Raw genomic sequence first — 26652 nt, forward strand, 5'->3', positions numbered from 1 at the left:
TCTAGATTTTCTATGCTGCTACTAGCAGTGGTTTACTTTCTGTATGCATTCTCCCTCTAATAATTTCTGTGTCCTTCCAAAAGCACCCTAAGTAGCTCAGACAAGATAAGAGTCTTAGATCTTCAAGGAGAAAGATCACCTTCTCCCATACAGTTACCTTTTTTATGTTGGTTGTGATTTGATGTTTTACAGGTGAGTGCAGGAAAAGGCAGTCACAGTCAGTAAATGCTTCCAGGCTGCCTGTGGGAACTGGATGCAAAGTAGCATTACTGTGTGTAGCACGAGTTTCTCCATCGTGGCTCAGAAAATGAATTCCTCATCTCTCATGGGTGCAAGCTATCCTTCGCTGAGAGCACGTAACATTTGTTTCTGTCAGGAAGTGGTGGGTAGATTTTCTTGTTGCTATGTGCATGGGGATATCAGGATACTTTATCCCTCTGTCCAGGTGTTCCACTGGCTGCAAGGAAAACAACCTGCTCCCTGTGAAAGCAGGTTTGACTCCTGTCAGGAAACTCAACAGCTTCTGTCTCAGAACAGCTGAAATATGCAGAAAGAACTAAGAAACTTGAGACTATCCCTGCACCATACTTCGGCTTCATAGCAGAGAAGCACCAGTATTGGTAAAGAAATGAAGAAATACAGGGAGTCAGTTCTGGCACTCCGGATTTAGAGAGACTTAGTGTTAATAAGGACCTTGTTATTTTGAAAAGCATGACAGAGAAGGAATAGAAATAGTGAGGTGAAATGAGAACAAAGTAATATACCTCGATGCAGTGACCAATAATGAAGCATTTGTATGTAGAAGGAAATGAAAATATCTGGACAAGGGCCTCCTGTTGTACAGTTCTCCCAGAAATTTTGGGAGTTCAGAAAAGATTTTGTCAGAGGCAATAAAGAAATGTCTGGAGGCTGTGTTCCTTTTAGAGATTGTTCCCAGATGAAGAAATTTGTAAGGAAAAATGGGTGAGCTGCCAAACTCATAATGAATGTTTGGGTTAGGGCCATAGGCCTGTGTGTTGGGGAAGGATTCAGAGCAAGGATGGGGCCAGAGAGTACAGGGGCAGGTCCTGGATCCACGGCCTGTCCCCGAGCTAGGAAGAGGTGGTGTCACCTGCAGAACAAAATACAGCCTGTATGTGCGCTAGGAAAGGGGTATGGAGCAGTTGCTAATGTTTACTTCAGGAACTGGGAATGATTATATCTGAAGTGTACCACATCCATCTTTGAATTAAAATCAAAAGCACTCCAAAGGAGTGGAAGCTAACTTGCTCAAAATGTCTCACTAGAGACTTACTCCAAACACCAAGAAGTGCTTGGAATAATTGCTCTTCTTCAGTTATTCTTTGAAGCAATCACAATCATGAAATGTGTTCCCAAAGCATTTTGCACTTGATATGTTTATGAATGAATTTGAAATTTGGCTATTCTTTACTTGTATAATTTTATGGCAAGAAGATTAAACCTCCTTGATGACCTAGGAAATCTTTTGGAATTATCTAGGAACATATCAAACACAATCTTTCTGGCTGGATATTTAGCTAGAGTGTAAAACATTTTAGTAAAAAATGTTTTACACCAGCAAGTTCATACATGTTTTAACAAATTTCACAGGAGTTATGGAGAGACTTACAAGGAAAGAAATTGTAAAAAGAAGACAGGTAAGTAATATTGAGGGTTCGAGGAAAATGAATAATAAAATGGTAAAGAAAGAAGAGACATTTAGGAAGAAGTTGTAAAATATGCTAACAGGGAGAATAGTTTTCTCCCCCTTTTATTTAATTTTGAGTGAAGACTTGTTCTGTTACTCAAAGATAAAATCTAAAAATAAGCCTGGTGTTACTGCTGACAGTGTTCCAGGACATGTAATTTTTGTATATGCATTACTATGGAGTGAGCTAAGAAACACAAAATATTAAAATTACCATTAAAGCCTGCTCAGGCAATAATTATTCTATGATCTCATTTTTTCTTAACTGATTTAATCCTTCCTTTTTGCTTGAATTGTCATACTCTATAACAACATCTTCATGGAGCTAATATTTACTTGTTATAAATTACATTTTCAATGTCTAAACTTTGCTGTAGTGTTTACCAAATTGAGTTACCCTCCTTTTGCTCTGCATACAACAATAGCCTTCTTTAACATTTATCCATTCTCCTCTATTAGGATAAAGACCTACATAACCAAATAAGTAATATCTAGATTAAGAAAAAGAAAGAAGTTTTAAGGAGTCATAAAGACATAGGACAAAACTAGAAAATAAATAACTTATTTTTAAACAAGCAGTTTTTCCAGGACAGCCAACTTGCAAAAACATTTGAAACAACACCATCTAAAACTTGTGTCCTTTGAATGTGTTCAGTTTGAATATCCCCAGGTGGAAATGTCTGAGGAAACAAAACAGTGCTGGGCACATTCTTGGGCATTGGAACTCCACCATTATTGTTGCTGTTAAATGGCTGGAGCTGTCCCTGGCCCACAGTGACCAGCAATCCCCATGTGTGGTTCAGAAGGTACAGAGAATAATTCCTACAGGGGTTATTCCCAGGAGGCCTCTTGCATACAGCCACTGTTTGGGCAGGAGGATGAGTTTAACACTGTGGCTGGAGCCAGCTGGGCTCCGAGCTTAGCTGGAACCTCAGGCTGCTCTCTAGCACTGAGACCAGTGGTACAACGTGGTCTGCGTCTGTGCTGGGGGATGCCCTGAGTCACAGACCAGTTCCATCCACAAAGGATGGATCCCTGGCTCATGCTGCTTCCCATATCCTGCCTGAGTCTGTGAACTGTCCTCAGGCAACAGTATCAGGAGCTGTTCTAATGATTTAACAGTCTAGAAGAGTCAATTTGAATGCCCAAGAAAGCTCCCTAGTGCTACTTTAGTTGTATTAAGGGAATGAAACCTTAGTGAAATACGAGAGGATAGAAACACACTATCAGACACACACCCTGGGTGGGTGAGCAAAATCAAAGCACTTTGAGCTTTGTCAAAGCCAAAACAGGCTGAGCATAATTTGCTTTGAGAAAGGAAACCTGCAGTCATCAGATAAAATGATTTAACTAAATTTTCAGCTTTAGAGGAAATTAAGATGCTCAGTATTATTTTAAGCATTGTTTTATATATCTCTCAGTAATTGGATCCCAGCTGGATTCATCCCAGTAGAACTGAAATTTCCTTGCATTGTTGTATTTCCAAAGGTGGCATCACTGTAACTGTCATTTACAAAGTGGATATTGAATAGAGAGAACATATTTACTACTGGTTTGATCTTTCCTTCTTTCTTTGTCTTCCCTCTCCTGGCTTCCCCTTTGGATAATACAACCCACACTGAGAGGTCTTTTAACTTTTTTGTTGGCAATACAAGACCTCTGCTGACTTAGAAGTAGGTTTATGGATGAGTAGCTCTTTTCAAGGAGTATGTCAATTTTCATAAGAGTGAAAGGGAATTACTTTTGGTTATGAAGATGTTTGCCAAAGTTGTGAGAAAATTCACTGTTCAAAATGAGAGCTGGTCAGAGGAAGAGATTATAGTTTACAGGACAAATGGAGAAGCATGTAAGTGCTAAAAATCTACCACTGAAAATTTATCTGAGAGGATGAGTAGATCTGTAAGTCATTTCTACTGATTGCCACCTTCTCAAAATATCACCAAGGTGGATTTTTTATCTATAGAAGAGTTACATTTTATTTTTCACTGAGCCCAAGTTAAATCAACTTTAGTAATTACAGGGTTTTTAAAAAATTCATACCAAATCAGAAGACAAAAATTTAAAATACATCTTAATTTGGAAATGTTTGATATTTCTATAGATAGTACTTTGCTCGTCAAAGTAGTTTTGATATATACTGTATTTCATTCAGCTTAATAGATTTTTCTAAAGTAATTCAGCACAATGTGATGTGTTTCTGGTAGTACTATCCACCAAGGCTCTCCAGGCTTTTTCCCACCAAGATTCGTTCCAGACTTCAGAATAGATGAATGAATCCCTTCAGACTGAGATCCAAATCTTTATATTCCAATTAAGAAAGATTCAACACCATGGCTGTAGTTTTGACTTGTTTTCACAGAATCTCAGAATGGACAAGGTTGGAAAGGAGCTCAGTGGGTCACCTGGTCCAACCTCCCTGCTCAAGCAGGGCCATCCCAGAGCACATGGACAGGATTGTGTCCAGATGGTTCTCGAATATCTCCTGTGAGGGAGAACCCACAGCATCTCTGGGCAGCCTGCTCAAGTGCAGCCACACAAATAGAAAAGTTTTTCCTCATGTTCAGGTGGAACTTCCTGTGCATCACTTTCTTCCCATTGCCCCTTGTCCTATTGCCTGGCACCACTGAGCAGAGCCTGGTCCATCCTCTGGACTCCCTCCCTTCAGGGACTGATGGACATTGGTGAGGTCTCCTCTCGAGGCTGAACAGGTCCAGCTCCCTCAGCCTTTCCTCATAAGAGAGACAATCCAGTCCCCTCATCATCTTTGTAGCTCTTCTCTGGAGCCACTCCAGTCTCTCTTGTTCTGTGGAACCCAGAACTGGACACAGAACTCCAGATGTGGCCTCACTAGGGCTAGGTAGAGGGGCAGGATCACCTCCCTGGACCTGCTGCCAATGCTCTTCCAAATGTACTACAGGACACCTTTGGCCTTATTGGCCACAAGAACACAATGCCAGCTCATGGACATTTCATTGTCCTCCAAGACTCCCAGGTCCTTCAACAGAGCTGTTTTCCAGCAGGTGAAAAGTTAATACTTTTGTACTGAGACCAGTACTGAACCTTGGTAGATTCCACTAGTGATGGGCCTCCAAGTGTGCCACTAATTAGGACTCTGGGATCTGCTGTCCAGCCAGTTCTCAGACCACCTTTCTGTCCACTCACACAGCCCACACTTCCTGAGTTTGCCGGTGAGGATGTTGTGAGAGACAGCATTGAGAGCCTCGCTGAACTCAAGGCAGACAATATCCTTTGCTCTCCCCTCATCCATCTGGATTTCATCATAGAAGACAATCAAAAATCAATGATCACCTTTAGTGAATCAATGCTGAAATGTTTAAGGGGAATAAAATAGCAGCCATTTTACCCTTCTCCCTTATCTGTGCTTCCCCTCATAGGCACACACATATTCTTAGCCTTTTTTTCTGTAATTATCCTTCTTTCCTCTTAGTCCTCTTAGTCTGCTCCCAAATCATAACTTAGCATTATCTTTGTATTGCTGAAATCATTCATGTTATATTAGTAAAGAGAGTTTGTGGTTTTTTATATATATGAGGATAATTATAATGAAGATAATAAGGTGGAAAATAGTTACGTCAGGGTAGCTGTATCCCATTAGAACTGGAATTTCGTTTCTGCTCAGTTTGGCTTATATTCAACCTGTTCTGATTTTGAAAGAATAAGCAACCCGAGCATATTCCTACGCTTATGAATAAAGCCATACTGTAGACTGGACATGAATAAATCCAGGCAGTCATTTTTATTGTCATTAAAGAGCATTTTTATTCTATGCCAAAAAATGTTCTTGGTAATCTATGAAAGAGGCTTCTGAGTTAACGAGTGAAAACTGGCATCTTTCTCACTCCCTGCCTTGGCAGAAGTGCATGATGAGTGTTCGTCAGCAGTCACAAGCGAACTTGTATAAAGGACAGACTTGCAGACGGACTTTTTCCAATTGAGTCCTTGATTGGCCCACTTGTACTAGTGCAGAATGACATGACCTTTGATTCTACAGTCAAACACTACTTTTCCACCAAACATCTGCCTCATTCACTGAACAAAATGGATGACAGTGCACTGGGAATTGAATTGGGTTTGGCAATAAGGGAAACTACTGATTAGGGGTGTCTCATCTTAGTGAAATGAGGATGCCACTGCAATCGGATGGGCATTCTTGCCATCTTTAATCTTTCAAGCCAGGCATACAGGTTTATTCATAGCCACATAAATTTAAGAAGATGAACAGGCACAATGATTGAAGCCACAGGTCTATCTAACCAAATGTTCTGTCTCTGGCAGAGGTCAAAAATAGATGCATGTGAAATAGTTTAAAAACAAGAAAATGCCACCTGCAGTTATTCCCTGAACTGCAATGCTTTTGTGATTCAGGGATTTCCTGATTTGGAGGAGTCTTTAGTATACACATTAAATCTCTGTTGATTTATTTTCATCAGCATCCCATCAAAGTCCTTTTAATCTTTTTCCATATGCTGTCTTCTCCTGTGGCAAGTCTGATAGCTCACCTCACAGACTTTCTCAAGCCTGCCATGTGCTGGCTTCCTGTGAGTGGGCAGTCCCTATCCATTCTCATCATGCAACTCATGCATGTGTCTTGTATTTCTCATATTCTTTCAGAAAAGGATGCTGAGCAGAAGCCAGAGGACATACCCAGGGTCCCAGAAAGCTCATAGGATGCCTAGAAGGCAGCCAGCCAGCGTTCACTTCTGCTGCTCTCTGTAATAGCTTGGCCTGCCCATCTGTGCCATTGTCAGATACAGACATACTCTGTCCATAATATTTCTGCTTCAGTGACTCCTGGAAAAAAAGACTTCTGATGGTTGACATAGATTTCAGGGAGTGTTCAGTATGAGGTTTTTTTTGGCAAGTGGAGTGCCACTGTAGACAACAGGATTTTCTCTCTGATGCAACCATAGAATTTCTCTGTGATGCTGAGCTAGTCCAATACATGAAACTTTCCCCAGATGGGTATTAATTACATGTTTGAAATAATGACATTTGATTTGTAGAACTGCTGAGCATTCACAGCTGCAGTTGACATCATTGAGAACAGTACTTTGTACATGCAAAGTGCTGCTTACTGCCAACTTCCTTGAAAAATCAGTCCCTTCACATCTCTTACCAGTCAGTGCAATTAACAGATGCTTTTGACCTGTATTTCTTTGTGTTCTGTTTTCCTTGTTTCTAATGAAACACTCCTCTGACTTGTCATGGTATTAGATTTTTAAATTCTCAGGCCCTGCCACACAAACCGTCGCAGTGCAGCCCACTGAAGTAGGTAACTGTCATTCAGAGAGGATTTCCACCCTGCATGGGGAATGAGGTCAAAATCTCAACAATGACACAACAGGGTAACTAAAAAGTACCTGAAGAGTGACATTTGACAAGGGCATGTAGTGGTAGGACAAGAAATAATGAACTAATACTAAACTAAAAGAGGCCAGGTTTAGATACATAAAGGGAAGCAGTCCTTAACTCTGGTTGCCCAGAGAAGTTGTAGATGTCCCATCCCTGGCAGTGTTTAAGGCCAGGTTGGATAAGGCTTTGAGCAACCTGGTATAGTGGAAGGTGTCCCTGCTCATGGCAGGGGGGTTGACCCACATGATTTTTAATGTCCTTTCCAACCCAAAATACTCTCTGATTGTGTGATTCTATCTCACCATTCCACTGCCATTAACAATTCTGGGCACTTACCTCAAACACACACACAAAAAATTGCATATAATTATCAACTATCAGACAGTTTTTGTTATTTACTGGAGAACAAATATATATTGTCCAAAGAGTCGTAATTGTGGTATCTCCTATTTTTCCTGAATTTTCACAGCACTTGTCAGAGTGTTTGTTTAGACAGTAAACCTGAACTTATTTGCCTTTTGAAATTGTATTTTTGTTTGCATTTTCCTTTTAGAAAACACTTGCAACAACAAACGTCTGGACCTTGTTTTCATCATTGACAGCTCTCGCAGTGTGCGCCATTACGACTTTGAAAAAGTGAAGGAGTTCATAGTGACCATCCTGCAGTTTCTGGACATCAGCCCCGATGCCACGCGCGTGGGTCTGATTCAGTACGGCAGCACCGTCAAACAGGAGTTTTCCCTGAAGACCTTCAGGCGGAAGCAGGATATCGAAAGAGCAGTGAAGAGGATGATGCACCTGGCCACCGGCACCATGACTGGGCTGGCCCTGCAGTATGCAGTGAACATCGCATTTTCAGAGACAGAGGGGGCTCGGCCTCTGAGGCAGAATGTGCCCCGAATTATCATGATAGTGACAGATGGGAGACCTCAGGATCCTGTGGCAGAGATTGCTGCTAAAGCACGTAACTCAGGAATCCTAATTTTTGCTATTGGAGTGGGAAGAGTGGATATGAACACTCTGAAGTCCATTGGGAGTGAACCACATGAAGAACATGTGTTTCTGGTTGCTAATTTCAGTCAGATTGAAACACTGACCTCTGCCTTCCAGACTAAACTTTGTGGTAAGATTTTTATCTATAGATTTGAATACATAGATGAAAGTGAAACAGAAAAAATATGCATTATAATTTAGGGTTTTTTTTTTTTTGTACATGAAACCTTATCTATTAGAACATATGTATTGAAGGGAGATTAGCCAAATAACATCCAGAACAGTAGTCACACATGTGGGGAAAACTCATGCTACTCTTAAGTGCCATTAAATTTGATTTAATCACTTGTGGTCATAAGCAGGTAGGTAAACACACTTATGATTTTCCTATTTATTGCATAATAGCAATAAATTTATGATCTTTGCTATTTGAATATTAGATAAGTTTTTTCATCTCTTCATTTTAATTGTGATCTCCCTTAGTAGTGAATCTTTAAACTGCTCAACAGTCATTCAGTTATTTAAATTGTCTTGAGAGTCCATGGATTCCTCTTCCAAAGCTTACATACTAATTCTATGCAAAGAATCATTTCTTATATGCCTTGTGACTGGAAGTTTTTATATTCCATCTATTTTAAATAGAGAAAGTTAGGAAAAGCCGTTATGGTGGTACTATTAATTCATACAATAAAGTAAATATTCTAATAGATATTAACTTACAACAGAGATAGCCCTTCCATCTGTAATTCCCTGATAAGGAATTACCTTTTGCAAATATCATGGTATTTGTAATTAATTTTATTTTAAAAGTCTACTTAGTAGACTTTTTTATTTATTCCTGAGATAAACATGAAAGTATTTCATACAAATTTGGCATTAGGCTGATGTATTTTCATTAGAGTCCAGAAAAAGAATTCATGGTGAGATTAAATAGTCACTCATGTCTAGGGATGTTTTGCCAGAAAAGAACTGCAGCTTATTGTAAGGATAGTCTGGAGAATTTTCCTTACTTGATCTTTTCCAAAATTGTTTCAAAGAGCAGCTGAACTGCCTCAGCACAAAACACCAACACAGACATTCATCAGATAATAGATTTTTCCCCATTTTTTCTTTGCTGTATTATTAGCTGGCATAGTGGGATATATTTAAAAACCAAGAAAGATAAAACTAATGGATTCAGAGTTTAAATGGAATGCACAGTAATTGCTGATTTTTTAGACTGTGTTTTAGAAAAAAATCAAGTACAAATACCATTTACTTGGTTGGGGTTTTTTTCTGACTGGGCAGTGTTCAAAAAAATTTATTAGAGTTTTTTAGCTCACTTTTAATCAAGCACGTGTGTTCCTCAGTAAAGCCACGCCCTCACTGCTGATGGAGGACTGTGGAGGTGACAAGGATAGTGATTGCCTCCTGCTTCCAGGGAATGCCTCCACAGGATTTGCTGTGCTGAGAATTCGTCATGAGATCCTAAGACATGCTTAAAAACTCAGACCCAGATGTAACAGAGAGTTTAAGCTGTTAGATTCATATGGATTTTAACATAAGGTACTAAATTGCGGATAGGATCCACAACATTTTATTTTATCTCGATTGTGAGACAGCATTCAGCTTGCTGAATTTCAAGAGAGTAATCATAGCCTCTGCTTCCTAGAGCACCTACATTCCTGCAGGAAATGTGGTTAGTTGAAGTCCTCCCAGGTGTGCAGCCAAAGACAGTAGCTGAGTACTTTATCACTGTAGCTGAGTGGAACATTTGGACACCTTGTTTCTTTGCTAAAGCAATTGAAGGCACCCCTCTGGTCAAGTCTTCTGGAATGCTGTCTGCTGGGCTTTGTGCTGTGGGGAAAGACCTCAGCCCCTGAGCTGTCCTTGTGTCTGGATGACCCTTGTGTCTGTGGGAATGTGTCTTCATGGTTCCTGTGATGACAAGAAAAAACCATGGCCAAATGGTGAAGCTCTGTGGGGAAAACAAAAATTAAGCCAAATTAACCACTGCTTACTCCTGGATGGGGGAGACTACCAAGTACCCAGGACCTATATTCTCAGGAGAATCCCTGTAAACTGGATATGCTCCATTCTGTTAAGTCAGAGGTTCCCTACAGTTGCTGCCCCTTGGGGATGTCAGAAACACCAGTTGAAGCCTTTTTATTCCTCGTCAGCAAGGTAAAACAGAAGCAAAGAGTATCCTGAGGGATCAGAGGCATGAAGAACAAGGCAAGAGTTGAAAACTGAGAAAAATGTTGATGGAAATGGGAACAGAATCCAGGAAAGGATATGGAAATTAGGTGAAGTGTGAGAGAGACAGAATTTGAGATGGAGCAGTCAGGGGCAAATAAAGTCTTTATTATTTTCCTGTAAAGTAGATAATGGTGTGATCTCCACTTTACATTGGAGGAATCGAGGCACAGAAACAGCATTAACTTTGTCGAAACCAGGCACTAACTTGAAATATTTGACTCAGTGCAATCCCTGGTGTGATTTTCAGGCATTTAACATTTTTGGACTAATACCACGTTACTCACAGCTCTACAGCCATCACTTGCATTCTTGCAAATCCAGATTCAGGTGTCTCTATCTGAACAGTTACAGTGTGAAGGCTCATGTTTCCTTGAAGATACTGATATTATTGTCTTGCCCAAAATCAAGTAAAGACCCCGTGATATAGAGATAAAATCTAATTCACAAGGCTCACGTTCAGATGCCTTAACTAGGAGATAACCCTTTCTATTACTTCAGTCTCTTCTTGTGATCACCAAACACCTCCTACTACAGATGAGGTTGCAGAAATGATTCAGAAAGCAGACTCCACCACAGAAATCAGACTAAAGACCAGTGTATCACTGCTTTGAAATGGGTGCAACAGAACAGAAACAGAATATGTACATTATAGTTGTGTGGTAGATGGGAAGGTTGGTAACAGACAGTAACAATGTACTCTGAGAAGAAACTTGATTTATTTGGACTTCTGTCACTGAATGATTTCATTTTCTGAATGACAGAAGGATGATAAGACAAGAAGTCCAAGTAGGTCTGTGTCCACATAAATAAAAGTACTTGAAAAGTTTTATTACGGGAGAAATTTGTGAGGTCCAAGAAGCTGATTAAGAGATTAGGGAATTGTGGTTTGTGTTGGCAATAATACCTAACTCTTGTAACCAGTCCAAAAAGCTGATACATAGTATATATCTTAAAATCTCATGTGGGTTTTTTCCACAATTACCACACCTACCACATTAAGTTTTTTAGCAGGCTTCTGTTGTGACTTCTAGAAGATTAATGTTAATATCTATTCCATAAATTTTGAGCTTTGTCAATCTAGCAATTGAGGGATGCATGAATCCCTAATTGCTGTTGAGCGAAACAGTTAATTTGCCACACAATGTTCTCTGAGAAGTAATTCACCTATATATTACAGAGATTGCATACAAGCAATGCTGCCCTGGAAAGAAAACATCAAGATATCTTAATCCCCAAATACTTCTCTGGAGAAAAATACTTCAATTATGAATTTGACTGAATGGGCCTCCAACCTTTTTCTCTTTTATTGTCTGTCTGCTGCATTTTAATACTTGCTATTAGAGACATAAAATACAAACAGAACCAAAATAGAATCAGAAAGACTTACAATCTGGAGGGTAGTTCAGCTCAGCTCCTGCTTTAATGAATCTTGGATATACATACATATCATTGGTGTCATCATGTATTATTTGCAGGTTCCTCGACATTAATAACTAAGCAAGCGAAGTAGTCTCTTCATTAAGTTTTTTTTTGTCGTTCTTGTTTATTATTGGGTGCTGTGTGGTGATTTTCTTCATGCAAGAAATTGAATGTCCTCTAAATCAGCTTACACTTAAATTTCATTTATTTTCTAAAGTTGATTATAATAGGTTTGTTTCATTGTCTTTGTAGAGCCATCAAATAATTAGTTTTTTTCAGATACTCCCTTGTGTATTTTTATTTTCTTAAACTCTAATTTTTGTTACTAGCAACACTTTAATTTGAAATTTCTCAGTTACTTCACTAAAATGTTCTACACCAGATTTTTTCAGTTATGACCACAAGTAATTAAGACCAGCAGCTAATAATGGTTTCCTTTTTTCTTTCAGTGCCTCATATGTGCAGTATAGTTGAGCATCACTGTGATCATTTCTGCATAAATACCCCTGGCTCCTACCTGTGTAGATGTAAACAAGGATATATTCTGAATGCTGACCAGAAGACTTGCAGCAGTATGTTTTCTTTCTTTTCTATTTCATACTCCCAAAAAGTGCTTAACATCACTTACCCTTTCTGTTGGGCTCATAAAGAACTGAGGTCAGTGCATAATTAATGATAATCATCAGAATGTGTCTAGAAAGGTGAAGTTGTTCTTTTTCTTGCTTTGTGTAAGTGAAGTTCTTATAAATCTTTCTGAAATACATCAAGCTAAATTTTATACACAGCTCTGCACAGGTACACTGTAACTATATGAAATGTTACTGGGATATTAAGTTCAACGATGAAACAACAAATAAATAACTTTATCATCTGAAATGAAGTGAATTTAGATACTTTACTAACTTGTCCAGCTTGCAACAGTACGGAATGGTACAGAAAGGTGCAGTAAACGCCATACTAGAAAACTGTGAAATAACCTGACATTCTGAAAAGCTCTTTCTCTCTGCTGGTGGAAATATAAGGGTTTTCAACCTTTCAAAGAATGGTTTCAGATGTCTTGCTTATGCTCTCATTCCTCTCTTTAAAAGTGTTGACTTTTTTCAGTTTTGTGTAATTGGTTGTATAGTTTATAATAGCATACTTTATTTCACTTTAATTTTGATCTTTATGATCAGTATTTCATGAGTCCATTTTAACTTGTTTCCTAGTAATTAACAGCAATGTACATTAGAGGGATATGCCAAATTTATTTCTGTATCCACCTTATTTTAAAGAAATTATGTAATGGTATCTTTAATTACTTGTGGAAAATATACTTGCAAAACTTCAAGTTTTTATTACACAGCAGTGAACAGATTCAAACGAAAGTGCATGTATTCAAATCAAAGCTGCTAAACTGATTTTAGCTAAAAGAAAAATTTTGGAAAACGTCTTTTCAAGAAACTGTGGGAGACAGTCATCACAAGAGCATAGGATGTACCTCTTACAATCGATAATTTAGAGCTAAGGTGAAGACTGCAGGCTCAAATCCTATCGTTGTGTTTGGTGTTCTGTATCTGAGGAGAGTGCCATAAAACTACCAGGTATCTTGAGATTAGTGGATTCTTAATGTCTCTTTCTTAGAACTGTGTTTAATATCAAATATTAAGCACAAATGGAAAAGTGAAGATGTATGAAATAAAAAAAAATTAATTACAAGCATGAAAAATTCCTCTTTTTACTCTGTTACATTTCCATATTTTTTCTCAGCCAGTAGTTCAGCATTTGGGTACTGCACTGCTTCAAATACAGGTTAATTTCCAAGAGTTTTGGAATTGTGTGTAATTTTCCTGCTGCTGACCCTTGCACAGTAGCCCTCAATATGCTCCTACTGTTCCATTTTTCAAAGCCCTTTGCTGTATTGCTTTACCTTCTTTTTAAACTGTGATTTCTGTTAGTTTTCCCCACTTACCTCTCACATAATTTCTTTGATTCTGTACCTGCTTTGATCATCAATCAGATGATATCAGATTGCAGTTTGATCGATATGAGAGGAGAATTAGTCTTTCAATGTATTTGTAGCCTTTGATTTTTTTTTACATCATCAAATTATAAAATTCTTTTAGCAATTAGCACTGGAAATCTGAGAGTCATCAAACTGGCATTAAATGTGCTAGGATGATGCAGATCATTGGTGAAGGAGAGACATGATGCACTATCAGTTTAGAGAAGTTCAAACTATTACATCTGAAACCCCCACAGAGAGGTAGCAGGTTTCATGATGATGGGGAGCCAAACCTGGCCAAAGGGGACAGCTTAGTTCTGGAGGTAGGAGAACCACAGTGAAAGAAAAATGCACAGTCTGTGAGTATTTTAGTTACTTTTACAAGCTGTTAATTGCCCACAAGTGCACAGAGACAATGGATTCCTCACTGGACATCTAAGTAAAATAAGTCTTCATTATGTTTATGTTAGATACAATATATGATCAACATAAACCAGATGTATTTATCTAAGGTTTGGATGTATTTGGCAACTCTTCCATGAACAAATAATTTCCTTATATACATAATTTAACACTTTCTGAATTAAACAGTGCAGAAAAGATTAATGGTATGTACCTAATAGTATACTCTCGTTTCATTCTTTTGTACCTAAACTTAGACTCTGTTTTATTCTTCTTTTTTTTCTAAAGTTGAGTGTATATGCTATCAGTACTCAGTTCTTTAAAGCCCTTAACCAAATGGCTTCAATCAGCAATGAACTGACAACCTTGCTTCAGGCTGGGAAATGGTTTGTTGTTCAACTTAAAATATTCTTACATTTGATTAATTATAATGGTTTTGCATCCATGAAAGGATGCTCCTCTTGTGTACTGTGGTCTAACTTTTCTAGAGAAGAGTATTTGTGTCAGATAATGAGTGTTCTTTACTTATTACACTGTATTTGTTTGTTTAACTAATCTGTCCCATTCTTCTCTAGGGATGCTCAAATCTTACATTAATAAACAAAATAACACAAAAGAGGAATGTAGCTGAAACAAGCTGGAAAATTATCTATTTGTGGGTGTTTACACTGGAACAAAAGAGTTAAGCGACTGTTTATGCTGTTCATCATGCAGCTTGATATGAAGCAGACAGCTATAAAAGAAAATTTGTTTTTGCTTGGCTGATTTCCTCAAACATGTTCCAAAAGCCTATTTTGTAGCTGTAAATGACCATTATGTGTTGAGCAGTCTTTGAGCAACACAAAGTACTCTGCTTTCCAGAGCTTTCGCTGGGGAAACTTGGGGTTCTCATAAAGCTTTAGTCTGTTGAAAAGAAAGCCCAGTGTGCTTTATTTGGCTAGGTGCTGAACTGACCTCATTTGTCATGGTAATTTTTTTGAGATCTTTCGCATGGGAGGGGTAACTTGCTATGGTATTTTGCATAAAAAAAAAAAGAAAAATTCTAAAACTCAGAAATTAAATTTAAGTTTTTTGCTGTTGTGTTTTCCATTTCTTTCCCTTTCCAACCTCCTTATCATTTATCTGGTTATGCAAAAAAAAATACAGAAGTAAACACAATTACTTTTCTTTTTTAAAAAAATCCCTGAAGAATGCCCTTTGAACTTTCTAGGGAAACATACATCAAGCAACTCTACTATGCACCGTTGGTCCATTAACAGTCTTTGCCTTCATCTGAAGGAATGAGTGCCTCAGCTTTGAGTGACCGATTCTATTGGCTTTCAGTGTTTGACAGAACATTGGCAAGATCTGTGTTAAAATGATCTCATCCCTAAAGAGCTGTACACAGCTTCCTGAAATTTATTTTGATCTATGGTCTACCTGTGCATTGTAGAAGGTCAAAGAATTTCATGCTCATGCAATTTTGTGTTGTAGCTCAGGACCTTTGTGCCGTGGAGAAACATGCCTGTGAGCAGATTTGTGTGAACACACCTGGGTCCTACGTCTGTCAGTGTTATGAAGGGTATGAGCTTGATGCAAATGGAAAGAGTTGTGTTGGTGAGTATGAATTCAGCAATTCACATTTATCTCTTGACACCAAAGCAAAATTCAATATAAATTGGTATCCATTTTAGGCATAGACAATTACGTTCTCCTGTATGGGTGGTAGATGAGAAAGAATACATAATTAACATGTCTGTAGGCATTTACTGATAATGATTTGTGTCTTGGGAAAGTTGTTCCAACTAATTTCACACAGAAAATAGTCTTCCATTTTGAAACAGCACACCCAATGTTTTATTCAAGATCTGTGTAGGTGGTCAGCAATGTACTGGCATGATATATGTGGCCATTAAAAAAGCAAAGGTGGACAAACTCGGTAGCTCCTCTTCAGACAGAAGTTATGCACAAAAGAACTTGAAAGGGGACAATTCCTTAATGGCTTTTTCACTTGATTTTATGGTAATGTGAGGAGAGATTTCTATCCCTTTTTGGAAAGATGACTTTAAGGGAAGTTTAGCCACTTTAGGAACCTATCCACTATGTGCCTTTAATTTTCACTGCAGGCAATGTGGAAGTAAATATCAGCTCCAAGAATTACAACTTAAAAGAGAGAGTGTGGAAATATGGTACAAATTTTTTTTAGCACAAAACATACTTCCCTCTCTATTACTCTGTAAGTATCTCACTCTTCTTCCCTGTTTATTCTAGAAGTAGTGAATACTTCTAGTATATTCACTTTTACAAGCCTATTCTTGTAAACTTTTCATCTTGTGCTACATTCTGAGAAAATACTGTTTTCTGGTTTCCACTGCAAAAAGCCTTAGTGAGATCTGTATGAAAAATTACTTTATTTGTTAGGTATTCTCTTCAGGCAAGCACTTAGATGCATGCTTAATTTCAAACAAAAATGGAAGTCCTATGGAAATGAATCCAAGTGAATCCTTGGCCTCAGATTTGCCACACGCTGCCACAATGCTTTTGTCCAACACCCTATTCTTGTCATTTTAAGACAGGTCTAACATATTTTTCTCTTATTACCTTCAAAGAGCTATTGGCTTGCAGGATAACTCTGTTTCGAGATGCAAAATAAGTGTCAATTTACAGAACTTTCTGCATATAGCTTCAAACAAGATTTTGAAGTTTTTTAGGCCTGGGATAACATGAGGTTTTGAGGAATATTCACTCTGTGCTTACTCTTCAAAAATGTTTCCTTTTCTTGTAGCTTCATGATTTCAGGATAGGAGTATTTAAAGGTCTCAACATAATTTGTGTCCTGCATAATTTGGCCACTCATATACTATTTTAAGAACCTGCTTTTTGAAGCCAGATTGTTTTGAAAATGCAGATGATACTGATTGTTTCGGCAAGTTTTTATGTTCTGGCCCAAATTTCTGTATCTAATGTTCATCTAATCACTTTAGCAGACCCTCTTGACCTTTACTTGTATTAGGATAAAGGATATATTTCTCTGCTGTTTGTTTGATTATATCCTGCGACAGAAAATATATGACTTCTGTTGGTAACTTCTTTCATCCCCAGTTCTTTCCTACCATGTATTCCAATCTGAAATATTCATGCTTAGTGTCATCAGCTGTTGTTACTGTTTTCTAGTAAGTTGAAGTTCCTTGACAGCCCAAGATAGTCCTACTGGGAAGGTAGCTACCAGAGCATCATTCTGGTGAAATTCTTTGTTTGTCAAGTCTAATATTATCCCTTGTAATAAATAGTAAGTCTATTTTTGTTACTTAAACCTTCAAAATATTTCCATGCCACTTATTAAATATCTTGCATTGGTATTTGTTTTTTTTGCCTGTTAATAATGTATCTGTGAATTCTGGGGAGAGTGCTGTTTGGAGGTGTGATATATCTTTGACATTTTTTTTTTCCTACCTCTTCACTGACTCTCTTTGGCTTGAAGAGAGACACATTTATTATAAGCACTATTGTTGACATTTAGAGATTTCATATTCTCCAATTATTTTCAAAATACAGCATGCATGGGTTCACTATCTTGCATTTTATAGCAGTGTTTCTTCTCCACTTGATTTCTATTCATATGTACCTTTTAGCAACAAAACATGAATGCATCCTATTCATACCACTGCAATAATTAGCAGTATTAATTGGGATTTTAAAGCATATTATTAAAATTTATATTTTTTCGTTTTCTTTTGCAGTTGCATATTTGACCACTTAACTTTTAAATTTCTTACTGATGTACAAGAATGGTTCAATGTATATTAATTATATTTGATCTGTGCAGAACTTAGTTTCTCTACATTTCCTGAACAGGAAAACTTGTCTGGGTAATTTATGAATTTGATGCTAATTTGTCTGCAAATCCTATTGTCAGCCTCCAGAATCTGACTTTTCAGGTTTGAACAATTTGAGATTTTTGAGGAATATGCTACTAAGAATGTACAGTTTCTGCAGAAGTGGTCATCAATGAATAATCATCCTTGCTGGAAAAAATTTTAAGGGAGACTGTGTAGCACTGAATCAATAGTGATAACTCTCAGTTTTCATTACTCCTAAGCCAGTTAACCCTTCCTTTCTGTGAAGTATTTATTGTCAAATGAGCAGGATCAGAAGATCTTGATGTACACGTATACAAGAGATCACTGAGAAGAATAACAATTTTGTAAAAATCAGTGACTTTATTAAGGTTAGTAATTCCTCCCCTTCCAGAGAATGAAAAGAGAATTTCAGTAGGAAATATACTTTGTGATATTCTGGGAAAGAGTCAGAGGTTTCCATCTAAGATATCTAAGACTTCTAAAGTTTTAACTCCAGCAAAAGCTAATGAGAAAGTCCCGAAAATTCATTTCACTTGTTTATTAAATTTTTCTGATGGGCTAATTTAAGGATCAGTGGTGATACTTATTGCTTTATTGACGTGTCAGCCAGTTACCTGATTGACAATAATTATATGAAATCTCACAGCCAGAACTCACAATGTATTCATTCAAGCTGACCACTGAACAACCAACCACTTAGAATAAACCACAGTTTATGAATGAATTTGTAGGCTAAATAATACTTGAAACCATTTGCTCATCAGTAAATCTGGCTGGCAGGCCACTATCTCTTTGCCTTTTTTGAACTGTTTTTCACATGGACAAAGTCCTGTCAATTAAAGTTTGGTGGTAATGAGGTACACTTTCTCCATCATGCTGCTGGACATTTAGTCTCCCCACCTTGGTGTTGCTGGACATGCTGTTCTCTCTTTCCTGGCACTAGTGCTAGACTGTCTCCATCTTACTGCAGCTGCTGGGCTTGGATCCTCTTTTCCTGGCAGTGGTTTGGCTGCTGGCACCTCTCTGCAGTCCTGGCAGAGCTGGATTTTTTTGGCTGCTTCTTACGTTCTTATGAGTCTTCCATGAGTCTGCTCTGTTCATCCCTCACATATTTTATCATCCTCCTTATGCCTTTACTTACTTCACACCTTTTTCTCCTACCCTTCTCCTAAATTTCCTTCACCCACCCAAGCCTGAATAACCTCTGTTAAACATCACAGGGCTGAAACAACCCCTTAGGAAAAAGGTGACCCTACAGTCCACGGTTCAGAGAGGGCAGTGTGAGCACCCAAAGTGCAGAATTGGTAACTGGAAGTAAAAGATGGTTCTCATCACTTGTTAGTACCAAGTGAGAAAAACAAGGTGGAACAAATATGCAGAGATGACAACTGAATTAATAGTTTGCTCCCTAAAAAGAACACTAATAAATCATTTAGAAAAATTTCTTATTGAAATAGACGTGAGATAAAATTCAAAACAGTGAAATCTCAAGTTTTCACATTCTCATGTGTCTCATGACTCAGCATAGAAATATGCTCTTCTCCCAGGGGTAGGACATGTGGCACTGGTTCAAAGCTGTGCCAAGAGAGGCTTAGACTGGACATTAGGAAGCATTTCTTTACCAAGAGGATGATGAAATGCTGGAACGGGTTTCCTACAGGAGGTGGATGCTCCAAGCCTTTCAGTATGTGAAAGGCATTTGGACAAAGCCAACTCTGAACTGGTCAAGCAGTTGGACTAAATGGTCATTGTGTGTTTCTTCCAACTGAATATTCTATTCTCACTGTTACAATCATTGCTTGGGCAGTTGTAGGTATTGCAGTAGAAATTTTTTTTTTTAAGGTTTAAATGGAGGAGGTGACTTTCCAGACTTTCCAGAGACATCCACATGGGCTATTTCTCAGACATGATGCTTAATAGCACATATTCTTTGGCCTACCTATTTCTTAATATGTCTTCTAAACACTTGAAAATGTGCAAGAATTAATTGAAAAGGAAAGCTAATTCTGTGACACATTATGTCCTTGAAACATATATTCAGTAAATAGGTTTTAATATGAATCGATTCAGACTGGAAACAGAAAGGTTCTTGCCAGGAAAATGATATCACATGGTAGCCAGTAAGTAGTTTAATTTAACTTGATTCAACACAAATATTCTGAAGGGTTAAAAGAAACTCTTTCAAAGTAACTGAAATAGATTATCTGCTTTCCTGACTAGATGATTTTGACTAAATATAGTAGACACCTGAGTGTGCATGATTTATGTGGGGCACCTGCAGAAAGAATTGATTTCATTAAAACAAATTACTGCCTCTTAAAGAAATTGGTGAGGCTCAGCAGTATAAAGTAGTGAAAAAATTTACTCAGTTGACAAAGAGGAACCTGTCTTGGTATGAAGCTAAGCACATTACTGTCTTCTGCAGAAAGCATCAGGTATGCTTTCCTAACATAAGCCTGGCAGCTCTTTGCAGGCAGAGCACCAGATTTGCGACTTTAATGTCTTCTAAGACTTCTGTTGTGGAAATGAAGCTTAACCTGCAAAGAAATTTTTTAAATCCATTAATTTCTTTAGCAACTTTGAATGGGCTTGACAGAGTAAACTCTGCAGTATTACTTTATTACCCTTTGGCAATCTAACTTTTAAATATGGATTTGTGTAATGACCAGACTTATGAAATAAGTGACTGGACTGCCTGTGGTATTTTTTTTTCTTGCAAAAGGCATTATATAAGCAAAATATCCATGGTGAATATCAGCCTGAAGCTCTCAGGCTTTGCAGTTGTAGTTGTCTTGTACAGAACAAATCTGGAGCACATTAGAGGGAATGAATATACTGTGACAGTCCTCAGTATAGAAGATAATGCCAAGATTCTCCTATATACTCAGGCTACAGGAACAGCTCTTGAGAATTAATACAGCTGGGAGGGGACTAAGGAAAAGTAGAGCAATTCCAGGTCTGGGACTTGAGAGACAGAAGACAGAATTAAATCAAACACACTTTGCTGTGCCCTGGCCTACAGTGTGAACATCTGGACAGAGTTACTCAGTGAGGCATGGTTTCCAGATCTGAGAAAACATGTTGAGAAGGCTCCTGACAGTCTGAGAGCTGATAAATGTTCAAAGTTGAGAAATTATTCAGGACTCATTTAAAATCTGATTTACCAAATGATGTTGTAAGTGCACTACTTTTTGCAGACAGGCTTTTCAGGACAGTAATTACATCAGCTTTTCCTTTTTTATAGCTACCGTGTGTCACTAGAACCATAATATCTATGCATAATAGTTCCAAATTTTTTTCCTAATTACACGTTGGTCTTGTTCTTTTTCAGTTGTAGACTACTGTGCTTTGGATAACCATGGTTGCCAACACGAATGTGTTAACACTGAGGACTCCTATTACTGTAGATGCCACCCAGGGTTCATTTTAAATCCAGACAAAAGAACTTGTGGAAGTAAGTTGTGATAAAGTTTAATTATGAACAGTTTGTACTTCTTCTGTCTTCCAGCTGTCAGCAGTAATCCTCCCACTGGTCCTGGGAATGCTGGTTAATGCATCAGGTATAGAAAATGTTGGAGTGCCCTGGAAGCCAAAGGTCTTGAAAGCAAAGCAATTTGTTTTGAGGGGAGGGCCTAAGGGTAAAGGTCCCTCCTATGAACAGGGAGCTTTTAACATGAAACCCAGCTCCTTTTCAACAGCAAAAAGCCAAAGCTTTGCCTTGGATTTCTCTTTGATCGTTCATTTTTTTTTTTTTTTCAGTTAGAATATAATCTCCCTAGCTGGGTAAAAAAACAAGTCTATGCAAGACAATTTATAATCAGTTTGCTTTGTAAAATGGTCTAAAATAATGAGTAGTTTCCCAATCAAAAGAAACTTTGCCTTCTGTTTTTCTGTGGATTTTTCTCCAGAGTAAGTTCTCTGATAATGTGACAAAGCTCTGGCAGTATCAGTATCTTCTACCAGGCTTCCATATTTCCACCAGCTTATAATAACTTCATGGCTTTGCTTGTTTGTTGTTTGTCAAATTTGGTACTAGGCTTAAAAGATCAAAAATTACTGGCATTAGGAATGGACATGAAGTGGAGGGGATCTGACAGAAGAGAAAATATTCATGCCGAGGCCTCCCATAATTGGGAAAACAAGCTGAAACCTCCATAGTGTTTAATGTCATAGCTCCCTTTCAGAAAATGTCAAGGGAAAACCTTAATGCACCTTCCTAGTTACCTTTCTTCATAAATGTGGGCTTTGATAAAGTAATATTACTCTTGTGCCTGTAAGCAGGCAAGCTCCATTAGTTTTAGATGATTGCTGCTGCCAGTAGTGAATTTAGCCCATATCATTGAGTAACATGTTCAAACACTATTTTTGAAGAAATACATCAATATAGTACTGCACTTCTGTGTTTTCCCAGACTAAGGGACATTTCAATCCTTCTGGTGAGAGACTTGGTTATCCCACAGACTGTATCTATATTGTGTATTATGCTTGATATTCCTTCCACTCAAATTTAACATTTAGGAAGAAAATATGTAATCCAGACTGTACATGTATATTCTTACCATCAAGAGAAGGAGACATAGATTTCTCAAAGGTGATTGCTCCCAGTTCTGCCACAAATTTATGGAACATATATTTTCTTATGGAACATATGCCTGTATTTTCCTTGAATACACAGGGGTCTGGATGACTTACCAGACTGGACACATAATTTTTAGATGGTCAGAGTCAGGGAAGATGAAATTTCTGCTTCCTAAAGGCCAGAGTATTTGCAGTGATTAACATGATTTGTCTGTTGTATTAACATTCCCATTTGTCAAATATTTGTCAGCTAAGGGCTGGCTAATTATACTTCCATATATACTTCCACATCCATATACATTTGAAATCTTATTTTAGTGTGCTTTCCACTGCCCAAGCACAAGTTTTTGTTAATTTCTTTGATGCTAGAATGTGGATTTTAGGCAGTGTTTTCTCCTCCAGCTTGAACTGAAGAAAGTCTTTAAAACTGCATAAACATTTCATGTGCCCTCACTGATTTTTAGCTTATGGCCTAACTGTATGCATTATTTTAACATGTTTAAATTGATAATTCACAGAATGCTGACATCTGAGGGAATATTCTGGGAAAATAGTATTTCAGGTTTGACCTGTCTCTATCCTCTATCTGTTGCTTGAGAGAGTATATTGGGTATAAATAAGCACAAATAAGACTTACTAAGCCACTATTCCTGGCACTTGATATCCTCCGAGCCTTGCTGATAAATTAAAGCATGAATGAAAGAACTATGTAGCTTTTAATGCTGCACGTTAAGACAGCATGAGAGCTCTTCAGAGCAAAAGTGTCCCCTAGTTCCCATATGTTATGAATCACACTGTGTTTGAGTCTGCATAAACAGTGCCAACAAACAAACTACACATCACTGGATTTAAAATGTTTGTGACTTTAAACCTTTCAACATAAATTTCTACATATTTGGCTTATGTGCTGAGTCTCAGGGCTGATGGCCAGCTAGTCAAGACTCACAGCCATGCCAGACTAGTTCTCTGCATCAGCAAGCAGGCCTGAGGCACCCACTCCTGAGATCTCATGATTGTCTCAGAATCCTACTCCCCTTTCAAAAATAGAAAGTTAGCCTTTATGCTCATGGCTACAAAGAAATGCTTGGAGATATAAGTGTTGTCAGTATGGTCATGCATATCTAACAAATGTTCTCTGGGAACTATTCCAAAATGAAACACAGGGAGCAGTGCTCCTGAAGGAAACCATCAGAGTGCTCTATGGCTGGAAGAGCACTGCAAATTTGGTTTATCAGTGAGGCAGGTGGAGGACATTCAAGCTACTATTAAGGAGACTTCTGCCACTCTTGCTGCTCCCCTCAAGAGGTCAGATGGCAGCTTCTGCTTGTACTGAGCACTGCTGAGCCTCAATTGTTGTTATTTATGAAAAGCCTGTTTGAGTTCTGGGTTCACATAATTTGTAGCTAGGCAAGGGTCTGTTAACATCCTTAATCTGGACTGTGTTAATGAAGCTCTGTGAAAAGATTTAGTGTTCCAAAAAGAATAGGCTCAAAGTTTCCACAAAGATAATATGTATTTTTTAACCCTTGTGGTCATCTTCAGAATCAGTTATCCAGGTAAAGTCTCTCCTGCACACTTTAGTGAGCAAGGATTTGAGCAGGTAAATGCACCACAGCACTGAGAAAAGCATACAGCTGCATTTCTCTGGTGCACACACATGGCTTTATGGGTTCTGTCTCTTTAGTGCCCTCTTGAGTAAAATATATTTTCCAATTTTCATTTTAATAAACACATAACGTATCTTCATGTTATGTATATACACGTATGTGCATATGCTGGCAAAAAAAGCTTTGGTAAAGGAAATGTTAATTAATATTATCAATGTTAATTAATATACAGAATTGTGTTCATAAATTTTAACAATCCTTCCAAGTTTTCTTAGAAAGTCACATTCCACTTCATTTATTCTGAAAATACAGGTGGTTAATTATCAGAAAGGGCTTTCATCATATATAAAGACTCAATTCCATTGATGTGCCACAAATCCAAAGGAAGAACTGTCCATGCCTCTGAAAGCAAATCACCTCTGAGAATAATAATTAACTTCTGAGAATAATAAAAGCTCCTGAGTTTTCAGGTTGTATAATGAGGTGTTCAAAAGTCCCTGGGTATTTTTTCAAGTCTGATTTATGTAATTTGTGACTTGTTTATCTACTTTTAGCAGTGGTGAGGGGTTAGGATAATTTTTCACTAATATAAATTAACTACACTGACACAAAACTAAGTGATGGGCAGACACTGCATCTAAGTGAATGTCAGGTTGACTTCATCAATAATGATGAACTCTATATAGAAAATAACTCAGTGCTCAGTGCACAATTTCTTTCCTTTCTAAGGTACTTTATCCACAAGTGGTAGCTGTTTCTAGACTGCTCATCTTCTCTTCCATGGGCATTTCAAATGGGAGAATTGTGAAGCAAGCACTCAGAGCTGTTAAAAAATCCACATTCCTAATGACCTGTTTATCCTGCTGTGATCTAATGAACAGCATTCGAAAGCATGTTTTTGTGTTTATTACACATCATGGCTAACATGCTCTGAGTGAAGAGAGGCAATATTGATGAGGCCATGTATAAGGCTTAGCTGCAAAATGTTAAGAAATATTTAAGATTCTAACTTCTCTACTGCATGAACTATTTCTGTTCTCTAGTAATTCTTTGTAGTATGTGTCAGGTGTACATCAGTGCAGCACATATTTGAAAAAAAAGAAACATTTTATTTTCATGATTTGAAACAATATGGTAAAGCACCAAAATGGTGCCTAAGAAAAAAAAAGAGGCAAAAGAAAACAAAATAATACCTAGTTTATTTCTGAGAAATTACATTACTCACTGACACAAATGTTTTTGTTGTTTAGAACCAGACTACTGTTCTCTTCAGGACCATGGTTGTGAACAGGAATGTGTTAATACAGATGAATCCTATTTCTGTCGATGCCAAGAAGGGTTTAGACTTAATCCAGATAAGAAAACATGCAAAAGTGAGTAGTCCTTTGGACATAATAAAGTTCACCTGCTGTTATTTCTTGAACCTGAACTGCATTGTTTCCCTTCTGAAAGGATAGAAGATTTCTCTGTAATTAAGGTTGAAACGAATGTTTCTCTATAAACTTGAGTTTTAACTGAATGACTCATGTTGGGAAAATTTACATTTCACTGTTTTGCAGATTACTTTGTATATTAGACATTTTTGAAGACTTTTGTGAAAACCTGAGGATTAATGTAGGAACCAAAATTACTTAAAATAAGTTAATTACTTACTTGAAACTTTCTGGCCTTGGCTTGTAAAGACACAAGCAGCTTTGACATTAAAAAAAAATCACCTTGTTTTACCCAGGTGGTTTAGCCAAGGACAGATGCATTTCATCAGCTTGGAAATGTATTGAACAGACAACACAGCTATCAAAATCAACTTAGAGTCACACACGAAACTTCACAGTTTCCTAAAGAATTGTAAAAACAGCATGAGCAATGTCAGTGCTATAAACCAGTCATACATGCTATTTACTTTAGAAAGACTTAGTGTTACAGCTCTTCTTGAGTGGAGGCCTGGAATCACAGCAGATTTTTACTGTAATATGTTAAAGTTTAGAGAGAACATATTCAGCAAAATGAAATAGCTGATCTCATGACTCAGTTGTTGGGGGGAGAAAATTGTACTACTGATATTTTATGAATAATAAACTTGTTTGGAGCAATCTACTTCTATTTCTAGACACTCACAAAATGTATCTGCTTTTGAAACTGTATTTTTGTTCTATCTTAAAGATATGCTCTCACAAAGCATTTTTGTTTGCACAGTGCTGCTTTTGCAGTAATCCATGCTATTCTGCTTTTTATTATCTATAGGTTATTTTAATACATTCAGGGTTTTATAGATTCAATAGCCTTGGAAGAGCAAGTAGAGCCAATAGAAGAAAAGAATGGCATTGTATAAAATATTTATTGCCAATAATGTAATTGCAAATTAAAGGCAAATTGTAATTCCCATTTGGGGTATTTTTCCTTATGGGGCTTTTTTTATTGGCAGCAAATCTAGTGATGTTTCCAGGATTAGGCTCCTATTCCAAATCTTGTTGTAACAAGGGTCATGTTAGCTTATAAAATACAGCAGAATGT

The 26652-nt window shown here is 37.6% G+C and overlaps 1 protein-coding gene across 3 annotated transcripts in view; it reads left to right on the forward strand.

Annotated features, from left to right (window-relative positions):
- Positions 1 to 26652, forward strand: part of MATN2 (matrilin 2) — a 67516-nt gene that overhangs the window by 15614 nt on the left and 25250 nt on the right. For all 3 annotated transcript variants that reach the window (XM_014879803.2, XM_014879800.2, XM_088177576.1), the window contains exons 3-7: positions 7635 to 8204; positions 12181 to 12303; positions 15591 to 15713; positions 21288 to 21410; positions 25392 to 25514. In XM_014879803.2, the coding sequence (XP_014735289.2) occupies positions 7635 to 8204; positions 12181 to 12303; positions 15591 to 15713; positions 21288 to 21410; positions 25392 to 25514 (1062 nt within the window). The remainder of the gene's footprint in view (positions 1 to 7634; positions 8205 to 12180; positions 12304 to 15590; positions 15714 to 21287; positions 21411 to 25391; positions 25515 to 26652) is intronic.

This window comes from Sturnus vulgaris, chromosome 1 (genome assembly GCF_052056855.1).
Source record: "Sturnus vulgaris isolate bStuVul1 chromosome 1, bStuVul1.hap1, whole genome shotgun sequence".
NCBI lineage: Eukaryota > Metazoa > Chordata > Aves > Passeriformes > Sturnidae > Sturnus > Sturnus vulgaris.